This window comes from Corythoichthys intestinalis, chromosome 21, assembly GCF_030265065.1.
Source record: "Corythoichthys intestinalis isolate RoL2023-P3 chromosome 21, ASM3026506v1, whole genome shotgun sequence".
NCBI lineage: Eukaryota > Metazoa > Chordata > Actinopteri > Syngnathiformes > Syngnathidae > Corythoichthys > Corythoichthys intestinalis.
The window spans coordinates 4,704,829-4,724,170 of NC_080415.1; the positions used below are offsets into that span (position 1 = coordinate 4,704,829).

Here is a 19,342-nt window from a genome sequence, read left to right on the forward strand (position 1 = left end):
TGATTTGGGGCTTTATAGCGATAGCTCCCTGAACATTACTGTTGTCGATTTGTGGTGAGAAAGGCTGGGTGATTGTGTTTGGGGTCCCCACTCCAAGGTTTGGAGTAAATGCTTTCCAGGTGTCAGGTCCTGGTTTTAGTTTGACAGACTCGGCTGGGGGAGACTGCCTGTCCATCCTGGACGCTCCCACTCCGGAATTTGGGGCCAGTGGTTCACCACTTTGCTCTTCCATTTCTTCCTCTTCCAGCTTGTCTGACAAAGCCAGGAGCCTCTTCCTCAATGTTCGGTAGCATAACCTCAGATCAATCAACCTAGAGGCAGGAACCAATTCCTTCCACTCCACCAGCATGTCACCGAGTTCCGAGACCTCTCTGTCCAGACCTTTATTCCTAAGCCTGCGGTCCTTAATTGGTTGTTGAGGGCTGACTTCGTCCTCTTCAGCCTGAGCAACTGCAGATTCAGCGACTTTAGCCTGGGCGGAAAACATTTCCTCGGCGTAGCCATTCCAAAAGGCTTCTTGGGTGGCTCGTTTCACCTCTAGGAACTTTGCCTCGCACTCAGCAGTCAGCCTGTCAACGTCCAAAGCGGACTCTTTAACCCTTTCATCATCTGACTCTCTCAAGGCGTGGGCGTACTCAAGCCCTGTATCAACAACTTTAGAGAAGTCCAGTTTGAGACTCCTCCATTCTTTTGGAACCTCACTTGGATCCAGAAGTCCAGCCGCCAAATAAGTAGTAAGTGCATTTCCTTTTCTTGTGAATGACGCCTGCGCTTTTGAACGAGCACTTTTAAGTTTTTTCAAGTCGTCCATCTCAATTCCCTTTTTGTTGGCCGGAGAGCCGACTATTCAACCAATGGGGTCCGTGCTGGGGACCTTTCTCCACTTTGTTGGTGACTGGCTCCTTTGCCCGAGCTCAACAGGAATTCAAGCAGGTGATTTGACTTGATTAGCTTCAGGTGCCGTCCAATATCCGGCTACAGAACGCTTCCCAGGATGGCACAATTGTTTGTCCAGGTTTAGGTCCCTGTCAGCTCCAATAAATTACTGGAGTGTTAAGTTGACCAGGGCTGGATTGGTTTTGCCTCCTGGTTACCAAGCTGATGCTGCACTAGCCCAGATCAGTGCCGCGGTTTATAACTGTTCGGCCGTTTACGCTTTTTTGTGGCGTTTTCCCCGCCGAAAGGGATCCGAAAGAGAACACACTGGATAACTCGGCTTGTGCTCACAGTATATTGTTGGTTTTTTATTGTTGATTTGTTTTGGAGTAGTAAATAGCAAACACCAAGCAGGTTATAAACCTATAAATGCAAGCAAAGAATGTATATATGTGTATAAATATACAAATTATGATAATGCTAAATACAAATATACACAAAGCTTCTTTATATCTAAATGAATAAATAATACACTGTGCATAATATATATAATTCATTCACAATTAAATTGCTCAGATTGCAATAACCAACTATTATGCAGCATTTTAAAATCACATTTTACATTTTTAACCGTTTAATCGTTATTCTTTAGGCAATAGTTGCATCATTTAGACACTTCAAGTCACGAACGCCGTCCAATGCTTTGAAAGGGTGGCGGCTAACAGCATGAGGAAATGTAGTTTTTTCCCGCAAGCATTCAGATTATAAGCACCAATACAGCGGGTCCCGAGACTACATTACCCATGGTTCACCGCGTGCCCTGCACCGTTCGCTGATTCGCTGCGAGATTGACTCAGTGGCTACGCTAAACCAACGCGCTCGTCGCCAACTGTCAGCTCTCAGCGGATCTCGTAACACACAAACTGGAAGGCCATTGAGTGATCGCCGTGAAAGAAACGCCAAGCCATCTAAAGCAATGCAGTAGGTGCAAATACATAATACAAATACAAGCAAATGAGCGGCAAACTCACCGGTGGTGCGCGTCTCTTTCGGCAACGTGAATGTGAATGACAGCCACGCCGACCCAGCTTCCGCTTAAATGCGAATCCACACCCCTTTCCGATTGACAGTGAATTAACCCTTTCCCGGACAAGATAGCAGGTGAGGCACAATTTAAACACGTTTAACCCAGCGGACGCAACAGACGGGATGAGACAAGCTGAGAGTAGGACAAAACCGGGAGTGTTCACATGGCAAGTTCGTTGCCTGACAGTGACAGCAAAGACTCTCATCTCTAGTGACGTAGCAGGAGAACAGACAACAATATCAGAAGGATTGCGTACAAGGGGTTATTGACCACACACAAAAACCGCGCAATCGCCAAAAGGCAGACAAAAAAGGGTAACAGAATGTGACACAATCATGCCAGTTGTCATCCTAGCTTCGTCAGTATACTAGAACACAGCTCTTCTCCCAGTACAACCCAACAGCGTGCATTAGGCACGTAAAACATGGCGCCCTCCGTAGTTGAAAACGTGCTAAATATTATAGATTTTTAAATCAATGCCAATATTTTATGTGTTTCTCATAACATATTTTAGTGAAAGAACAATTGTGGCTTATTAGAGTCTACAAGTCTTTTAAGTCTGTGGTTCCCTTTAAAAATTAGCCTCCCAAGATAGATTCCTCCAGCAACATGACATTTAGAAATGTTTATCATTAATACAACCACAAGAGCTGCATAGAAATCAGCCATTTTGGTTTGGTTTAAGGTGGTTTTAAACTTTTCCAAGGGTCTTTCAAAATCAATCTAGAAAGCATATTTGAACATTGATCCCCCCATAAAAACGAATTACTCACTAATGGCCACGGAGGCACTTTGAATCATATGACAGTCACCTGCTCTCGGATCAACATATATGCTATATAAACAGAAAAAGACTGAAAAAAGTAGTTTCAATGTTTTTTTTTTGGTCTGCACGGGGTAGCGGAAGACAACTGTGTGGGGCGCAGGCAATGCACAGGTGTGCCACGTGGCTGGTGAAAAATGAGAGAGAGAGTGCACAAGAGAACACACATGCTGGTCATAAAGTTATACTACTAATATTCATCAACAAATAGTAGGAATACGTAGAACGTGTTACAGTACGTGGTTCGACAAGCAGAAATTCTGACTTGCCAAACGTCCCGCGACATGGTCGTGAGGCGTCTGAGACAGTCGGTAGCAGTCAAAATGTCAGCCACAACAGTCAACAATTCTTTGTGACGTGTCTGTCCGGCTAGAATCGGCCTGAAATCATGTTGTCTGTGTCAGGCTCAGTCCAGACGACAGTCCAGTTGTAATCGATTCAATGCCCTTAAAAATTGCTAATCATGATGAATGACAACATTCACATGTAAAATAAAAAAAAATATTTAAATGAGACGAGATGGGGTTTTGAAGTTAATTTACCTACATTACTTCATTAATAATTAATTTTTAAACTTGCCATCTACAGTAGATTAATCTTGTGGAGATGGAGTTTTCCACCTACCTGAACCATATAAACCAGGCTGCATTGGTCCAATACCTCCTCCACCTCTCATTCTGCGGTTAAGCACAGCTACTCTTTCCATGTCCTTCACACAAAAAAAAATTGTTGGGCATTTTCATTCATATTAGTATTTTTGAGGCATTTTATTGTGAGTAAACGTGTCTGCGTGCGTGTGACATGTACTATATAAAGTACACTGAACACTTTAAACGCAACACTGTTTTTGCTCCCATTTGTTATGAGAACTTCAAAAATGGATGGATGGAGAGAATTAGTATTGGATATGTATCGAGATTAAATTAAACAATTTTGTGAAACAACACCATCTACATTTCTATTTCTATTTGCCAAACATAGCACTCTTTTATTCAACTTCCATATAGGACCATAAATTACTATTGTAAATTTAAATGAGAAAACTTTTTTTTTAATATACTAGTACACTGCTGACCAAAAGTATTGGTACCCCTGCCATTCCGTCAGATAATGCTCAATTTTTCCCAGAAAATAATTGTAATTAGAAATGCTTCGGTAGTAATATCTTCATTTATTTTGCTTGCAATGGAAAAAAAAATAAATCATTATCATTTTACACAAAATTCCAAAAATGGGCCGGACAAAATTATTGGCACCCTCAGCCTAATACTTGGTAGCACAACCTTTTAGACAATTTTTTTTAACTGCGAACAACCGCTTCCGGCACCTATTAATGAGATTCTTACGATGCTCTGCTGGAATTTTAGACCATTCTTCTTTGGCCAACTGCTCCAGGTCTCTGAGAATTGAAGGGTGCCTTCTCCAACCTGCCATTTTCAGATATCTTCACAAGTGTTTAATGGGATTTAGGTCAGGACTCATTGCTGGTCACTTTAGAAGTCTACAGTGCTTTCGCTCAAACCATTTTCTAGTGATTTTTGAAGTGTATTTATGGTCATTGTCCTGCTGGAAGACCCATGACCTCTGAGGGAGACCCAGCTTTTTCACCCTGGGCCCTACATTATGCTGCAAAATTTGGTGCTAGTCTTCAGACTTCACAATGCCATGCACACGTTCAAGAGGTCCAGTGCCAGAGGCAGCAAAGCAACCCCAAAACATCAGGGAACCTCTGCCATGTTTGACTGTGGGGACCGTGTTCTTTTCTCTGAAAGCCTCGTTTTTTATGCCTTCTCCCAAAAAGCTCTACTTTTGTCTCATCTGACCAGAGACGATTCTTCCAAAACGTTTTTGGCTTTCTCAGGTAGGTTTTGGCAAACTCCAGCCTGGCTTATTTATGTCACTGGGTCAAAAGTGGGGTCTTTTTGGGTATCCCACTATATAGTCCCTTTTCATTCAGACGCCGACGGATAGTACGGGTTGACGTACCCTTGGACTGCAGGACAGCTTGAACTTGTTTGGATGTTAGTCGAGGTTCTGTATCTACCATCCGCACAATCTTCCGTTGAAATCGCTCGTCAATTTTTCTTTTTCGTCCACATCTAGGGAGGTTAGCCAGAGTGCCATGGGCTTTACACCTATTGATGACACCGCGCACGGTTGACACAGGAACATTCAGGTCTTTGGAGATGGACTTGTAGCCTTTATATCGCCCATGCTTCCTCACAATTTTACTTCTCAAGTCCTCAGACGGTTCTTTTGTCTTCTCTTTTCTCCTTGCTCAATGTGGTACACACAAGGACACGAGACAGAGGTTGAGTCAACTTTAATCCATTTTAACTAGCTGCAAGTAGGATTTAGTTATTCCCACCATTTGTTGTTATGTGCCACAGGTAAGTAACAGGTGCTGATAATTACAAAAATTAGAGAAGCATCACATGATTTTTCAAAGGGTGCCAATACTTTTGTCCGGCTCATTTTTGGAGTTTTGTGTAACATGAGAATGTTTTGGTTTTTTTCCCTTTCTCTTTTGTGTTTTTACCATTGCAAGCAAAATAAACGAAGATATTACTACCAAAGCATTTGTAACTGCAATCATTTTCTGGAGAAATTGAGCATTGTCTGACAGAATTGCAGGGGTGCCAATACTTTTGGGCCAGCAGTGTATATACTGTATATATAAATGTATAGGTTTTGTGAGAAGAGAAATAACATCATCAATAGGCAATCGTCTGAATACATATGTGTATTTATGATAAAGATACTTCAAATTTAAAAATTATGAATCACCTAGATACTGGGATGATAAATTAAATCATCAACCAATGACAATTTTCAACCTTCCAAAATTTTTGACCATCCACATTTTGTGAATTGGTTAAGTTGATTCAAATCAGAAGATGTTTTGTCGAAGAATTTAAGTCTTCATTAATTTAAAGTTTATGCTTTTTGGGGTAAAAGGATGGGGGGGGGGGGGGGTCGGATACCACTAACCAGTTGTCCCTGGTCCATGTCAAACCAGTCATCAACATATTCGTCCAGCTCTCGATGACTGCCTTCAAAAAATAAGAAAGAATGACAAGTTAAAATTGATTCTTCAATACAGATAAATTCCCTGGCAAAAATGATGAAATCACCAGTCCTGGCAGATGCTCATGCATTTGTTTTATTGTGTTGAAAAACATCAGACCATAGAGTTGATCCTTCTGGCTATAGACCCTACTCACATGACGGCACAACCACGCCTCCGCGCCATATTGTCCGTCAACTCATCGTGTTTACGCATTACCGCTACGTAAATTCCTCCTATTATGGCGTGTTTTTCTGCTCGTTAACATTAATAATCAAAATGATGAAGGCATGTGTGGCGATTGGTTGCAGTAACAGAGAAGATAGACGGAGAGACTTGAAGTTCTACCGTATTCCGAGAGACCCGGAGAGGAGAGCGAGATGGACGGCTGCAATTGACGAGAAAACTGGGCACCAAACGATCACCACAGATTATGTAGTAGTCATTTTATATCTGGTAAGATGCATTGAATATATATTTAGAGGGTTTTGGGCTGACAACCACAATTAAGATCATTGCGAGGCTAATCGCCTTCAACATACAGTTTCAAATTCAAGATGCTTATTTCTTCCACCATCAATATTTTTTTAATAATATTTAGGTGGTACCAAGTGAAAGAAGCTGGCCTCGTCTACGGATCATCAGTTAAACAGGTGTGTCCAAACCTTTTGCAAAGGGGGCCAGATTTGGTGTGGTAAAAATGCGGGGGGCTACCTTGGCTGATTTACATAGAACAATACATTTAAACAAATTTTAGCAAGCCCTTCTGTGTGTCACATTTGCTTTTTTTTTTTTTTTTTTTTCTTTAATTCATAATTTCATCAATCTCGTCTTTGTGGTGTTCTCTTTCGACACTCGGGCTCTTGCGAAATACTGCTGCTTTGAAATTAAACTAGCTTCAAGTTGCTGCGTATATCTTCCCTGTAATATTGTACATGTTAGCTCGTCTTGTTTGTTAATATCGCGTCATATCGAACTCTTTGAAAACAGCGACTGTCTCTTTGCAAATGAGGCAGACACAGTTGTTGCGTATTTTATTGAAGAAATAGTCCAATATCCACCTATCCTTGAAGCGCCGGCCATCGCAGTCAACTTTTTTTTTTTTTATTGATTGTCGCCATTTTAGAAAATTGGAAGTAAAGGGTCACACGGGGGTAATGTTGCTTAGAGTGCTGCTGTTAAAGTTTTTCAAAGTTTCGTGAGAATACGCTGAGTTTCTGTGGACAAGATAGTTGTAAATACAGTGCCTTGCAAAAGTATTCGGCCCCCTTGAATCTTGCAACCTTTCGCCACATTTCAGGCTTCAAACATAAAGATATGAAATTTAATTTTTTTGTCAAGAATCAACAACAAGTGGGACACAATCGTGAAGTGGAACAACATTTATTGGATAATTTAAACTTTTTTAACAAATAAAAAACTGAAAAGTGGGGCGTGCAATATTATTCGGCCCCTTCACTTTCAGTGCAGCAAACTCACTCCAGAAGTTCAGTGAGGATCTCTGTATGATCCAATGTTGTCCTAAATGACCGATGATGATAAATAGAATCCAAATGTGTGTAATCAAGTCTCCGTATAAATGCACCTGCTCTGTGATAGTCTCAGGGTTCTGTTTAAAGTCCAGAGAGCATTATGAAAACCAAGGAACACACCAGGCAGGTCCGAGATACTGTTGTGGAGAAGTTGAAAGCCGGATTTGGATACAAAAAGATTTCCCAAGCTTTAAAACCTCTAGGAGCACTGTGCAAGCCATCATATTGAAATGGAAGGAGCATCAGACCACTGCAAATCTACCAAGACCCGGCCGTCCTTCCAAACTTTCTTCTCAAACAAGGAGAAAACTGATCAGAGATGAAGCCAAGAGGCCCATGATCACTCTGGATGAACTGCAGAGATCTACAGCTGAGGTGGGAGAGTCTGTCCATAGGACAACAATCAGTCATACACTGCACAAATCTGGCCTTTATGGAAGAGTGGCAAGAAGAAAGCCATTTCTCAAAGATATCCATAAAAAGTCTCGTTTAAAGTTTGCCACAAGCCACCTGGGAGACACACCAAACATGTGGAAGAAGGTGCTCTGGTCAGATGAAACCAAAATTGAACTTTTTGGCCACAATGCAAAACGATATGTTTGGCGTAAAAGCAACACAGCTCATCACCCTGAACACACCATCCCCACTGTCAAACATGGTGGTGGCAGCATCATGGTTTGGGCCTGCTTTTCTTCAGCAGGGACAGGTAAGATGGTTAAAATTGACGGGAAGATGGATGCAGCCAAATACAGGAACATTCTGGAAGAAAACCTGTTGGTATCTGCACAAGACCTGAGACTGGGACGGAGATTTATCTTCCAACAGGACAATGATCCAAAACATGAAGCCAAATCTACAATGGAATGGTTAAAAAATAAACGTATCCAGGTGTTAGAATGGCCAAGTCAAAGTCCAGACCTGAATCCAATCGAGAATCTGTGGGAAGAGCTGAAGACTGCTGTTCACAAACACTCTCCATCCAACCTCACTGAGCTCGAGCTGTTTTGCAAGGAAGAATGGGCAAGAATGGCAGTCTCTCGATGTGCAAAACTGATAGAAACATACCCCAAGCGACTTGCAGCTGTAATTGGAGCAAACGGTGGCGCTACAAAGTATTAACGCAAGGGGGCCGAATAATATTGCACGCCCCACTTTTCAGTTTTTTATCTGTTAAAAAAGTTTAAATTATCCAATAAATTTTGGTCCACTTCACGATTGTGTCCCACTTGTTGTTGATTCTTGACAACAAATTAAAATTTTATATCTTTATGTTTGAAGCCTGAAATGTGCCGAAAGGTTGCAAGATTCAAGGGGGCCGAATACTTTTGTAAGGCACTGTATATATATATACAGTGGGGAGAACAAGTATTTGAGACACTGCCAATTTTCCCATTGGGAGTGTATCAAATACTTGTTCTCCCCACTGTATATATACACACATTTTGATTTCTGATGTGATAAAATCCATGACCCAGGATCCAGGGCAGTCCCCCAGCCTGTCCAAGTAGCCTCCTACAAGCACCTGGGAATAGGATGAGTGAGCACGTGACACACCCCACATGCCCACACCCACCAACCACCACCCGCCAGTCCTCACAGCCTGCAGCGCTGTCCCAACCTGGAGCACAGCGGGGCCAGGAGTGGAAAATTAAAATGGATTGGACGTTCACTGCCATCAATGGCAGCAAGTGAGTTGACTTATTTGTCCAAAAATAAACTGTTCCAGCCCACATGACATCTAATGCCATAAATGTGGCCCGTGAACCAAAATGAGTTTGACACCCCTGCCTTGTACACTATACTTGCTTGAAGCCCCTCCCATGTCATTGGTACTTGGTTTAGAATTTAGACACAGCCCACCAAGGTCTTTTACAACACTATGTGATGATTTCACTTTTTTAAAAAGTTTGATAATCATCTCCTTTGTTTTGATAGGCATCCCTCATGCAGGTCAGTCAGCATGGTGCAATGGCTCACCAAAGAGTGGTCACTGATTTTTAACTAGAACAAACAAGGGTGGATCAGTTGATACAAACCACGTCTGTACCCAGAGAAGGGTCATCTGACCCAAATCAGCATATCTTTTGTGAGCACCGAGGTCCTCATTAGTCATTCCCATTCACACTCGCAAAACCACAGGGTTGGATTGCTCCAATTAGCATCTTGAGTGTTTGAAGGACAGAACTGCCTCGGCTTTGTTGGACAGTGGACTGCTCGGGCAGGCAGTCGGGTGGACAACCGTTTTACATATTCCAAAAGCTGCAGCTTGCCTACTGTATGTACTGTATACTGAAGCTTGTGTTTGCTGTGACAAAACAGCTGTTTGAGCTGCTGTGGAAAGTTTTTCGGTCATTGTGTGCTTCAACGTAAACTGTGAACCTTGACAACTGAATGTTGGACTTGTCAAGACGAAGTAAAGGTGCTTGTGGGATTTGTCCCAAATGTTCTAAAACTCAGTTTTCTAAAATGTAGACAGTCTGGTTTACCTACAGTTCTGGATGCTAGTCGTAGTTTCATGCCACATTGCCCTCTCATCATTTTTACACTAACCCAGGAGTTAACAAGTCTGGACTTGCAAATATTCAAGATGCTAATTGCAGCTATCCAGAGTGAAACCCCCATCACACCGAGGCTGCTTGATTGCTTGTTTGAGTGGTCTATTGTTTGACAAAACCAAGTAGTCAGTTTGGTATCAGAGTCATTTGACGCCTCTCTGGTATTTCTTTATAGCCCACCCCCCCAAAACCCAGGAGTAATGAGCTGATCAAATATGATGAAGGCGTAAGTTTTGGAAATTCAATTTTACAGAAAGAAAAATTGATGGATTCCATTACTCTCCCTGCATTTGGTTGACAAAGTAGCAGTTATTGATTACTACAATTTCCTTCATTTCTTTTAGTGTTTTCTAAAGGTTTTCTAATTTTGTCAGATAGGATTACTTCAGCTTTGGGTCATGTCAACGATCTGCTGTAATCTAAACAACTAAACAATTGAGTGAACATTCTCCGAGACCGGGGATTCCATAATTTTTGGGGCTGCATACATCAGGGTGAAAGCAATCGGTGTGAACTGAATTGATGTATTGTCTGTGAAGACCCCAATGTACTCCATCAAATTTAAATCACTTAATATACCAGGTAGGGCTGCAGCTATCAATTATTTTAGTAGTCGATTAATCGATGAAGTAGTTCGTTCGAATAATCGAGAAATCGGATAAGGAACATGAAAAATTAAAATACCTGAGCTGAGCCTAAAACTGTATTAAAAAAAAAAAAAAAAGAGAATCTATGTATAACAAAAGAACAATTGGCAAACTTACATAGCAAAAGTCTGTTAGCTTAAATGCTATACAATGCTAATGTTTTTTTCTCCCGATGCTCTTAACAAATCGTTCAGACACACATTCCCACAAAAAAAAAAAAAAAAAAAAAAGGATAAATATACTTACAGTATATACTAAATTCCGAATGCATTGAAAAAAAACATTAGCTCAAACAACAACTTAGCTTATGATGGTCTTAACAGGGAGCAGCTGGATTCAGCCGTGTGAAATGAAGCAGACCAGAGGGCAGTGTATCCAGCCAAATCAATACAACTAAATGCAAACACTTTCAAAATCATTACAACCGATATAATTATAATCGATTAATCGTTGCAGCAATAATGCCAGGTAAAAAAAAAAAGAGGTAGCTAATGTAATGGTTTTCTTTCTAGTCAATCATTTCTGCCAGTAATTTTCATACTACTGGAAAACTTGAAATTATTATTTATGCTAGAAGTTATTTTTCATCACTATAGGAGGATTAATTCTGAAATTTTGACAGGGAAATACTGAATTACCTTCCTGAGGATTAAAAACTCCAGGAGCCTCAAAGACAGGTGCTGGCGGAATAAAGTCTTCAAGATCTGTATCGAGCATCCTTTGGAAATAACAAAAAGAGTGAGAAAGGAATCAATAGATAAATGTTTTTAATGGGCACCATAAAGCAAACACAGTACGTCTTATACCTGTCATCCTGGCCACTGAATAGGTAATCAGGAATGGTCGATGAGGGCGTGCCTGGTGGCAGTACTTCCGCCTCAGCGCCAGCCATTAGATCCATGACAAAGTCTGATCCAGCCAAATCAGACCACTGATCATCAGTCAGAAGAGACACAGACCATCCGTCTGTGGTCTCTGTCACACCTCTATAAAATATCAGTAAATAATTGATTGAATAAATGTCTACTTCTACATTCAGAGACTATTGACTGTCAAAATATTGATCGAAGCACCTGGCCTGGAGAAACCATGAGGCGAGCTTTTCTCCTGTGGTCCAGGACTCCACTTCAGTTGTAAGCTTCTCATCTAGGAATGAGGGACATTATGTATTTCACTGACTCCGATCAGAGAGGCCCAGTAACACAAGACGTGATTCACATTAGCAGACTCAAAATAAAACAAATCAATCAATCGTAGGGCACATATAGATGAACAACATTTAACACTTACTATGGCTCCTATGGAGAATTTGGAGTGTCCAATCAGCCTACCATACATGTTTTTGGGGAAGTGGGAGGAAATGGGAGAATCCGGAGAAAACCAGCGCAGTACATGCAAATTCCACACAGGAAGGCCAGAGCTTGGGATTGAACCCTTGATCACAGAACTGAGCGGTTTATGGTCCAAAATTACGGTATTTGCAAATTACAACACAAGCGGAAATTTCAAGCTAAAACAGGTGTTGTTAAATACAACAGCTAGGGAAAATGATAACAGACCATATGTTGGACACAATCCATAAAAAATAAAAAAAAATGACAGAAAACTCTTGAAAAATAAATTTTATGCTAATCAGTCATTTCTCGGATGCCTTTGCCCCACCCACCCCCTGATAAAAATTCTCCGTTGATGTCACACCCAGAATGAGCTGCTGTGCTTTGCCGTCTGCTAGCATGTTATCCATTGGGTTTCCATCTCTTGTCGCTGTGTGACCGTTTTGTTGTTCCGCCATTCTAGCTAGCGCAGAACTACATACAGTGGTATGACAAAATGATCTGAACCTTTGGAATTTCTAACAACATTTCTACAGAAAATCACCATCAAATGTGATCCGATCTTTGTCAAAATCACACAGATGAAAAAACTGTCTGCTTTAACTAAAACCATCATATTTTAATGAGGATAGCATGCAAACAATCACAGAAGGCGGGAAAAATAAAGTAAGTGAACCCTCTGCCTAAGAGCAATTGAAACCAATTTTCACTGAAAATTTTCAGTCAGGTGTGTCTGCCCAATCACTGATGAGTGGTTTAAAGCTGCCCTGCCCACTATAAAACACACACCTGGTAATAAATATCTTGATGAGAACCACTGTCTGATGTGCATCAATGCTCGGTCAAAAGAGCTGTCTGAAGACCTGCGATCAAGGATTGTTGATTTGTATAAAGCTGGAAAAGGATACAAAACCATCTCTAAAAGTCTGGATGTTCATCATTCGACAGTCAGAGAAGTTGTCTACAAATGGAGAGAGTTTGGCACTGTTGCTTCTCTCCCAAGGAATGGCCGTCCACCAAAGATGACGTCAGGAGTTCAGCGCAGAATACTCAGAGAGGTTAAAAAAAAAAAAGAACCCTAGAGTGTCTGCTAAAGACTTACAGAAATATCTCTGTGCGCACATCAACTATATATAAAACTGTGGCCAAGAATGGTGCTCATGGGGGGACTCCCTCTGAGGAAGCCACTGCTGTCTAAAAAAACACATTGTTGCTCATTTAATGTTCACAAAAAGGCACTTGGATACTCCACAGACGTTTTGCCAAAATATTATGTGGACTGATGAAACCAAAGTTGAATTTTTTGGGAGTAACACAAAATGTCATGTGTGGAGGAAAAACGGAGCAGCTCACCAACATCAACACCTCATCTCCGCGGTGAAGCATGGTGGAGGAAGCATCATGATTTGGGGCTGTTTTGCTACCTCAGGGCCTGGACAACTTGCAATCATTATTGGAAGAATGAATTCAAAAGTTTATCAGGGTGTTTTACAGGACAACCCTAGGTCGTCTGTCAGACAGTAGAAGCTGAAAAGAGGATGGATGCTGCAACAAGACAATGATCCAAAACACAGAAGTAAATCAACTTCAGGATGGTTTTAGAAGAACAAAATACACGTTCTGGAGTGGCCAAGTCCAAGTCCAGACTTGAACCCCATTGAGATGCTGTGGCATGACATAAAGACAGTTATGCCAGACATCCCAGGAATCTGGCTGAACTGCAGCAATTTTTTAGAGAAGAATTTTTCCTAATCGATGTGCCAGACTGATCTGGAGCAACAGGAAGCGTCTAGTTGAAGTTATTGCTGCCGTCATTGTTTGCATACTATCCTCATTGAAATAAGAAAACCTATAAATGTTTGGGTGGTTTTAGTTAAAGAAGACAGTTTTTTTCATCTGTGTGATTTTGACAAAGATCAGATCACATTTGATGGTGATTTTATGCAGAAATGTGAGAAATTCCAAAAAGTTCAGATACTTTTTCATACCACTGTAGATATGATTTTAAATTCTAGTTGAGATGTCACAAAAAAGTGCAAAAAGTAACCATTCCCCGATGCATTTTTTTGTGTGGAATAACTATGAAATGGTAAAAACCAGCCAGATATGAGTGCCAAATTTATTTTCTACATGTAAAATTACATTAGTGCAGACATTTCCATTTCTTCATATACTCACCATTTCATAGCCACTATATTCATATTGTAATCTTTTAGCAGAAATGCCATCGTCTGTATTTGGTTGATACTGCAAAAAAGCTTGGACGGAAACCCGATTCAAATAACTTGTGCTCCTTTACCCACCGGGTGCTGCACTCCACCTGCAAGCAGCCTGCCTGACAATAGCACACAGCAATGCTGACCGTAAGTGGTCGTTGTCCGCAGTTGTACTTTTTTCTGGTCATGTTAAAAGGTACAAGTCAAGCCAATGAAGCGTGACGAAAACAGCCACGCTGCTTAAAAATCGTCGCCGGAAGTCTCGTTTTTTACCAGGGCATATACAAATAAAGAATGCCATAATTTTATTTTAAAAAATGATTCTATTATTTGAAACTTAAATGTGGTCTTTGAATGCGTGAAAAAGAGGGACTTACGGCCACCACAATTGTCACATGCACTGGGTGAGTTGTCAAGGACATACCCTTGCTACGCCAGTCCACCTGTCATAGCGGTTTGCCAAATTCAGCATTTTGCTGGGATGAAAATCAAGTTATACTGCATTTTACACCAGAGTGGACTTGATCTGCCTAGAAAAATAGAGCCCAATATCTTGAGTATTTACCATTGCAATCAATATTGATGAGTTTAACGGGAAGGTTGTATCTTTCAATTTTTACAATCTTTAAACATAGCTTTCATAATAAAACCATATCTACATTGTTAATTGTAAGGTGAGGCCAAATGCAGCAAAATTGGCTGAATGTTCAAAATAAATAAAGAGAAATAAGAATCTTAGGTGATACGTTGTTCAGGCATCGCATTTAATAGCACAGTTTTTAACGCCTCACTGGGAGTTGCCACTTCCTTGTGGTGCAGAGATTTATGTGTCCCAAAGATTCTAGATGCTAAGTTGTCTGGGGCTTTATGGCCCTGGTCGGGTAACCCAGGGCAAACGGGTCCTAGGTGAGTGACCAGACAAACAATGACTCAAAAAAATCCCTAATGATGAGTTAGATAAATGGACAGTATATTCCTTTGTCACTTGCTTCCCGACCATGGAGTCAGGTCTAGAGTTGGGACATGAGTCGAGTGGCTGGTGTCCTGGCCTACACTCATGGGGCCCGACTGGGCACAGCATGAACGGGGCTTGAGTACAAAGCGAACTTGCAAAAGGCAGCGACCTTTGCAATCTGATTTTTTAAAATTTATTTGTTTTATTAAGTCAAAATGGCAAACCCTGTATCTTGATACATATTGAATATGCCTCATGCCAAGGATTCCCAGCCCTACTTCCGACTACAGGGGATCACACTTCTCAGCCTCTCTGGTAAGGTTAATTTCAAGTTACTGGTGAGGATGGTCCATCGGGAGGTCGAATCTTGGCTTCAGGAATGGCAGTGTTTTGAATAGTGGAATAGTGGACCATTTGTACACCCTCACCAGAGTCTTTGAGTGTGTATGGGAGTTCAACCAACCAGTCTAAATGTGCATTAAGGATATGGAGAAGGCAACTTGAACTCTGTCCTTCAGGTGCGCTTCAGGAGTATGGTGTACCACACACCCTGATGCGGGCCTTTATGGAATGTATATCTGGACACAGCTGTGGCTTTGGTGTCCACGAACAGTATCTTGGGTTCTTGCTCACTTATGAGGGAAGACAGGACTGTGAGTGCAACAGATGGATTGGTGCAGCATCTGCAGTGATGCAGACAATATATCAGACTGTTGTAGTGAAGAAGGAGTTAATCCCAAAGGCAAAGATTTATCAATCAATCTAAATCTAAAGCATCAGAACAAGATCCCAGATACAAGCTGATAAAATTAATTTTCTCTACATTGTGTCCAGGCTCTCCTTTAGAGAAAGGCTGAGAAGCACGGTCATCCGGAGCGGATTCGGATTTGAACCAGATAAGGTGTCTAGACGCCTGCTTGGTGAGGTGTTCCGAGAACGTCCCGAGTAGAAGGAGGCTTCAACGACAACACAAGACACATTGGGAAGACTAGCTAGCTTGGGAAAACATCAGGATCCCCCTGGATGAGCTGGACGAATGTGACCGGTCTGCAAAGTGATCCGCCCCCTTTGACCAGGTCGGGACTTGGAGCAGTGCGGGAGAACAGCACTTTAACATCAGGAGGGTGGTTTCCGCAGGGTGCAACGCACACTCGTGCACCCATTACAAAAGGTCACAGGAGAGAGGGATGCCTGGGGTGTCCCAGCTGAAGTTGCTGCCACCTTTACCTGAACTCAGATGAAGCAGATAATCTAAAATATTTGCTTTTTTGCTGGCTCCGAGCTGAGCGTCTATCATTTTAAAGACGACGCCTTAAGAAAGAGTGTGAAGGGAAATTCATTGCTACTTGCAATTCTTACTTTGAAAGGGAATCTTGGAATTCTTACCGTTGAATGCGTGGACATCCACGACCATTGTCCCTTTCCTTTTGTTGGTGATCCACTCCAGCTGTGTTGGGGGATGCATACGAAAAGTGGGGGCTTGGTGCTGCATAGACATGAGCAGTTTGTGTTGGCATAGTGCACGGTATTCCATGGGCCCATGGTCAGATATATACCTAAAAGGGAATTAAGAAAAATGACATATTTTCAATTTCGTTTGAGGCCCCATTTACCGTATGACACAAACGGATTAAGTTAAAAAAGTGTGTCATTTTTGGTCATTCTTCTGAGATTTTAGATGAACTGCTTACAATGTCTGATTTTGTCTTAAACTATGGTATTTTTTTCCCCGCACAAAGTCATCTATATGAAAAGTTAGTATCATATGTTGCTCTACTATAATCTTTTACATGACCATATTAGGCCAAAATAATACAAAAAATAATGAAATTCCAAATAGAAAAATCTACACAAATGAAACATCAACCATCCAAAAGAGCATGAGCGCCTTCAGGAGGAGAAATCATATTTCTGACCATAAAATTAAAATGATCATGTCTTTCATTCTCTGATGTCTATCAGTGCCAAATAAAAACTGGGCGAGAGGTTTAAAACCATACTTTCGAAGGAAACAACAAAAAGACAGCCACTAACCTGGCTTCCTAGAACAATCAAAAACAGGAGAAAACAAGTTAAACAGATGTCACCGCCTGCAGCATGCACCCAACAGCAGCTAAAATTATTGTTCACATTGACTGGCACCTGGCTGCTATAGACCCTACTCACGTGACGTCACAGCCACGCCCCCGCGCCATGTTGTCCGTCTACTCGTCATGTTAATGCATTAGCGCTTCGTAAATTCCTCCTATTATGGCGTGTTTTTCTGCTCGTTAACATTAATAATCAAAATGGTGAAGTGGTGTATGGCGGTCGGTTGCAAAAACAGAGAAGATAGACGGAGAGACTTGAAGTTTTACCGTATTCCGAGAGACCCGGAGAGGAGAGCGAGATGGACTGCTGCAATTCGACGAGAAAACTGGGCTCCAAACGACTACCACAGATTATGTAGTAGTCATTTTATATCTGGTAAGATGCATTTAATATATACAGTATTTAGATGGTTGTGACAACCACAATTAAGATCATTGCTAGGCTAATCGCCGACAACATACACTCAGACGTTGTGAATGAACTACCTGAAAATATATAATTATAAGGGGATAATAAGACAGTTGTCATACAATTAATTTACAATTTCACTATTGAGGTCAAAAGCCAAAAAATAAATTCAACTAGGGACAATCTGGAGTAGTGCTATCGCACTTCATATTTATTACATATTATATATGTATGTAGTGAGAGTGCTTTCGCTAAACCATATAAACATTAAAAGCCCTAGCTCCATTGACAAATGACATGAAATGCATTAGACTTGACAGTGGATGTTAGCAAGAACAAAAGATTTTGAATTGAAAACTCATCTTCCCGAGCACAAGATAGATTCCTGCCGAATTTTCGTGGACGAGGACCTGTTTCACCCAACCAGCAACGAATTGTTAATAAGCCTCCAAGCTCTTAAAGTTTTTCAAACTTTCGTGAGAATAGGCTGATTTTGTGTGGACAAGATAGTTGTAAATATCAGCGTAGCAGATGTCAGGCAAAGACGGCGAAGACAGCGGGTCGAAAAACATCCATTTAGGCATCAAATATGGATCTGGCGAATGGATAAACTGAAGCTTTTCCACATAACGCCTTTTATGCAACGCATCCAATGAGTTTACAGCGTCAGATAACACTGGGGCTTCCATGAATTGCTCTATAAATTGCACGACTAATTGAAGCCATTGAGAATAGGGCTAAAAAATGACGGACAATACGGCGGCCGGATACAGCGACACGTCATTTTGTGACGTAGGTGAGTAGGGTCTATAGGTGTGCAAATACACAAGTAATTGCGACCAACCACTAGATGGCGATCTACACAAAGCTTTACTTGAATTAGTCTATAGAGTAGACAGGGATATTGATGTGTCAAGAGTCGCAGGCCAAATTGCAGTCGTTAACAAATGATTTATTATTTCGCTGCGGCCCGGTAGCAAATGCGCCACATATGAGCACCTTGTTAGACAGAATCTCCCATCTACCGCTTAAACTCATTGTCTAAGCTGAAGTGCATCCGAATTATTTGCGCTTGCAAGTGAACATTAACCATCTCCCACAGTTTTTGAGGACATTAACAAGACAAATGTTGTTTCAACTTTAGTTCTTGAACTTAAAGCCTTGGTGGGTAAAATGCTCTGAAGATTGCTCATCATAAAAACAGAATAATAATTGTCTTTAAAATCTCTTCTGTCATAGAAAAATAAACTGTGTATATAATATTACCATTACATAATTCCATGTATTTAATATATGTAACAAAATATATTACAAGTATACAATATAGTTGAAGTACTACATTGCTAAATGTATTTTCCTTTCATAAGGGTAGCTAAAGAGTTGTGGTTTCTGTTGTTATAGCAAATATTGTAAACACCTGTTAAATGATGTAACAAAATTGTACCATTGATGTGTAAGCCGAGCTAATCGAGCCTTTTATGGTTTATGACCTATTATTAATGAGCATTGTGCAGAAAATCAGAAATGTGAAGGTTTATTTTCAATAATTTTGAGGCCCAAATTTCCTCCAATTCTGGAACTGACCCATCAATTTCCTGATCATAAATCAGAAGAGAAAAATATGAACTATTTTGCATGAGTGAATTAAACATTTATACAGTGGATTGGGTACTGCATATAAATGTTTGAATGATCTGACACAGTTGTCTACTTTAATAATAATAATATCTAATATCAAAGAAAACAAATGT

The 19,342-nt window shown here is 40.9% G+C and overlaps 1 protein-coding gene across 6 annotated transcripts in view; it reads right to left on the bottom strand.

The window, feature by feature from the left end:
* The window catches only part of myo15b (myosin XVB), a 105,457-nt gene that overhangs the window by 73,986 nt on the left and 12,129 nt on the right, over nt 1-19,342 (bottom strand). For all 6 annotated transcript variants that reach the window (XM_057826234.1, XM_057826232.1, XM_057826236.1 and 3 more), the window contains 6 exons: nt 16,479-16,648; nt 11,661-11,733; nt 11,394-11,573; nt 11,226-11,305; nt 5,778-5,839; nt 3,411-3,495 (listed from right to left, as the gene is read on the bottom strand). In XM_057826234.1, coding sequence (XP_057682217.1) covers nt 3,411-3,495; nt 5,778-5,839; nt 11,226-11,305; nt 11,394-11,573; nt 11,661-11,733; nt 16,479-16,648 — 650 coding nt within the window. The remainder of the gene's footprint in view (nt 1-3,410; nt 3,496-5,777; nt 5,840-11,225; nt 11,306-11,393; nt 11,574-11,660; nt 11,734-16,478; nt 16,649-19,342) is intronic.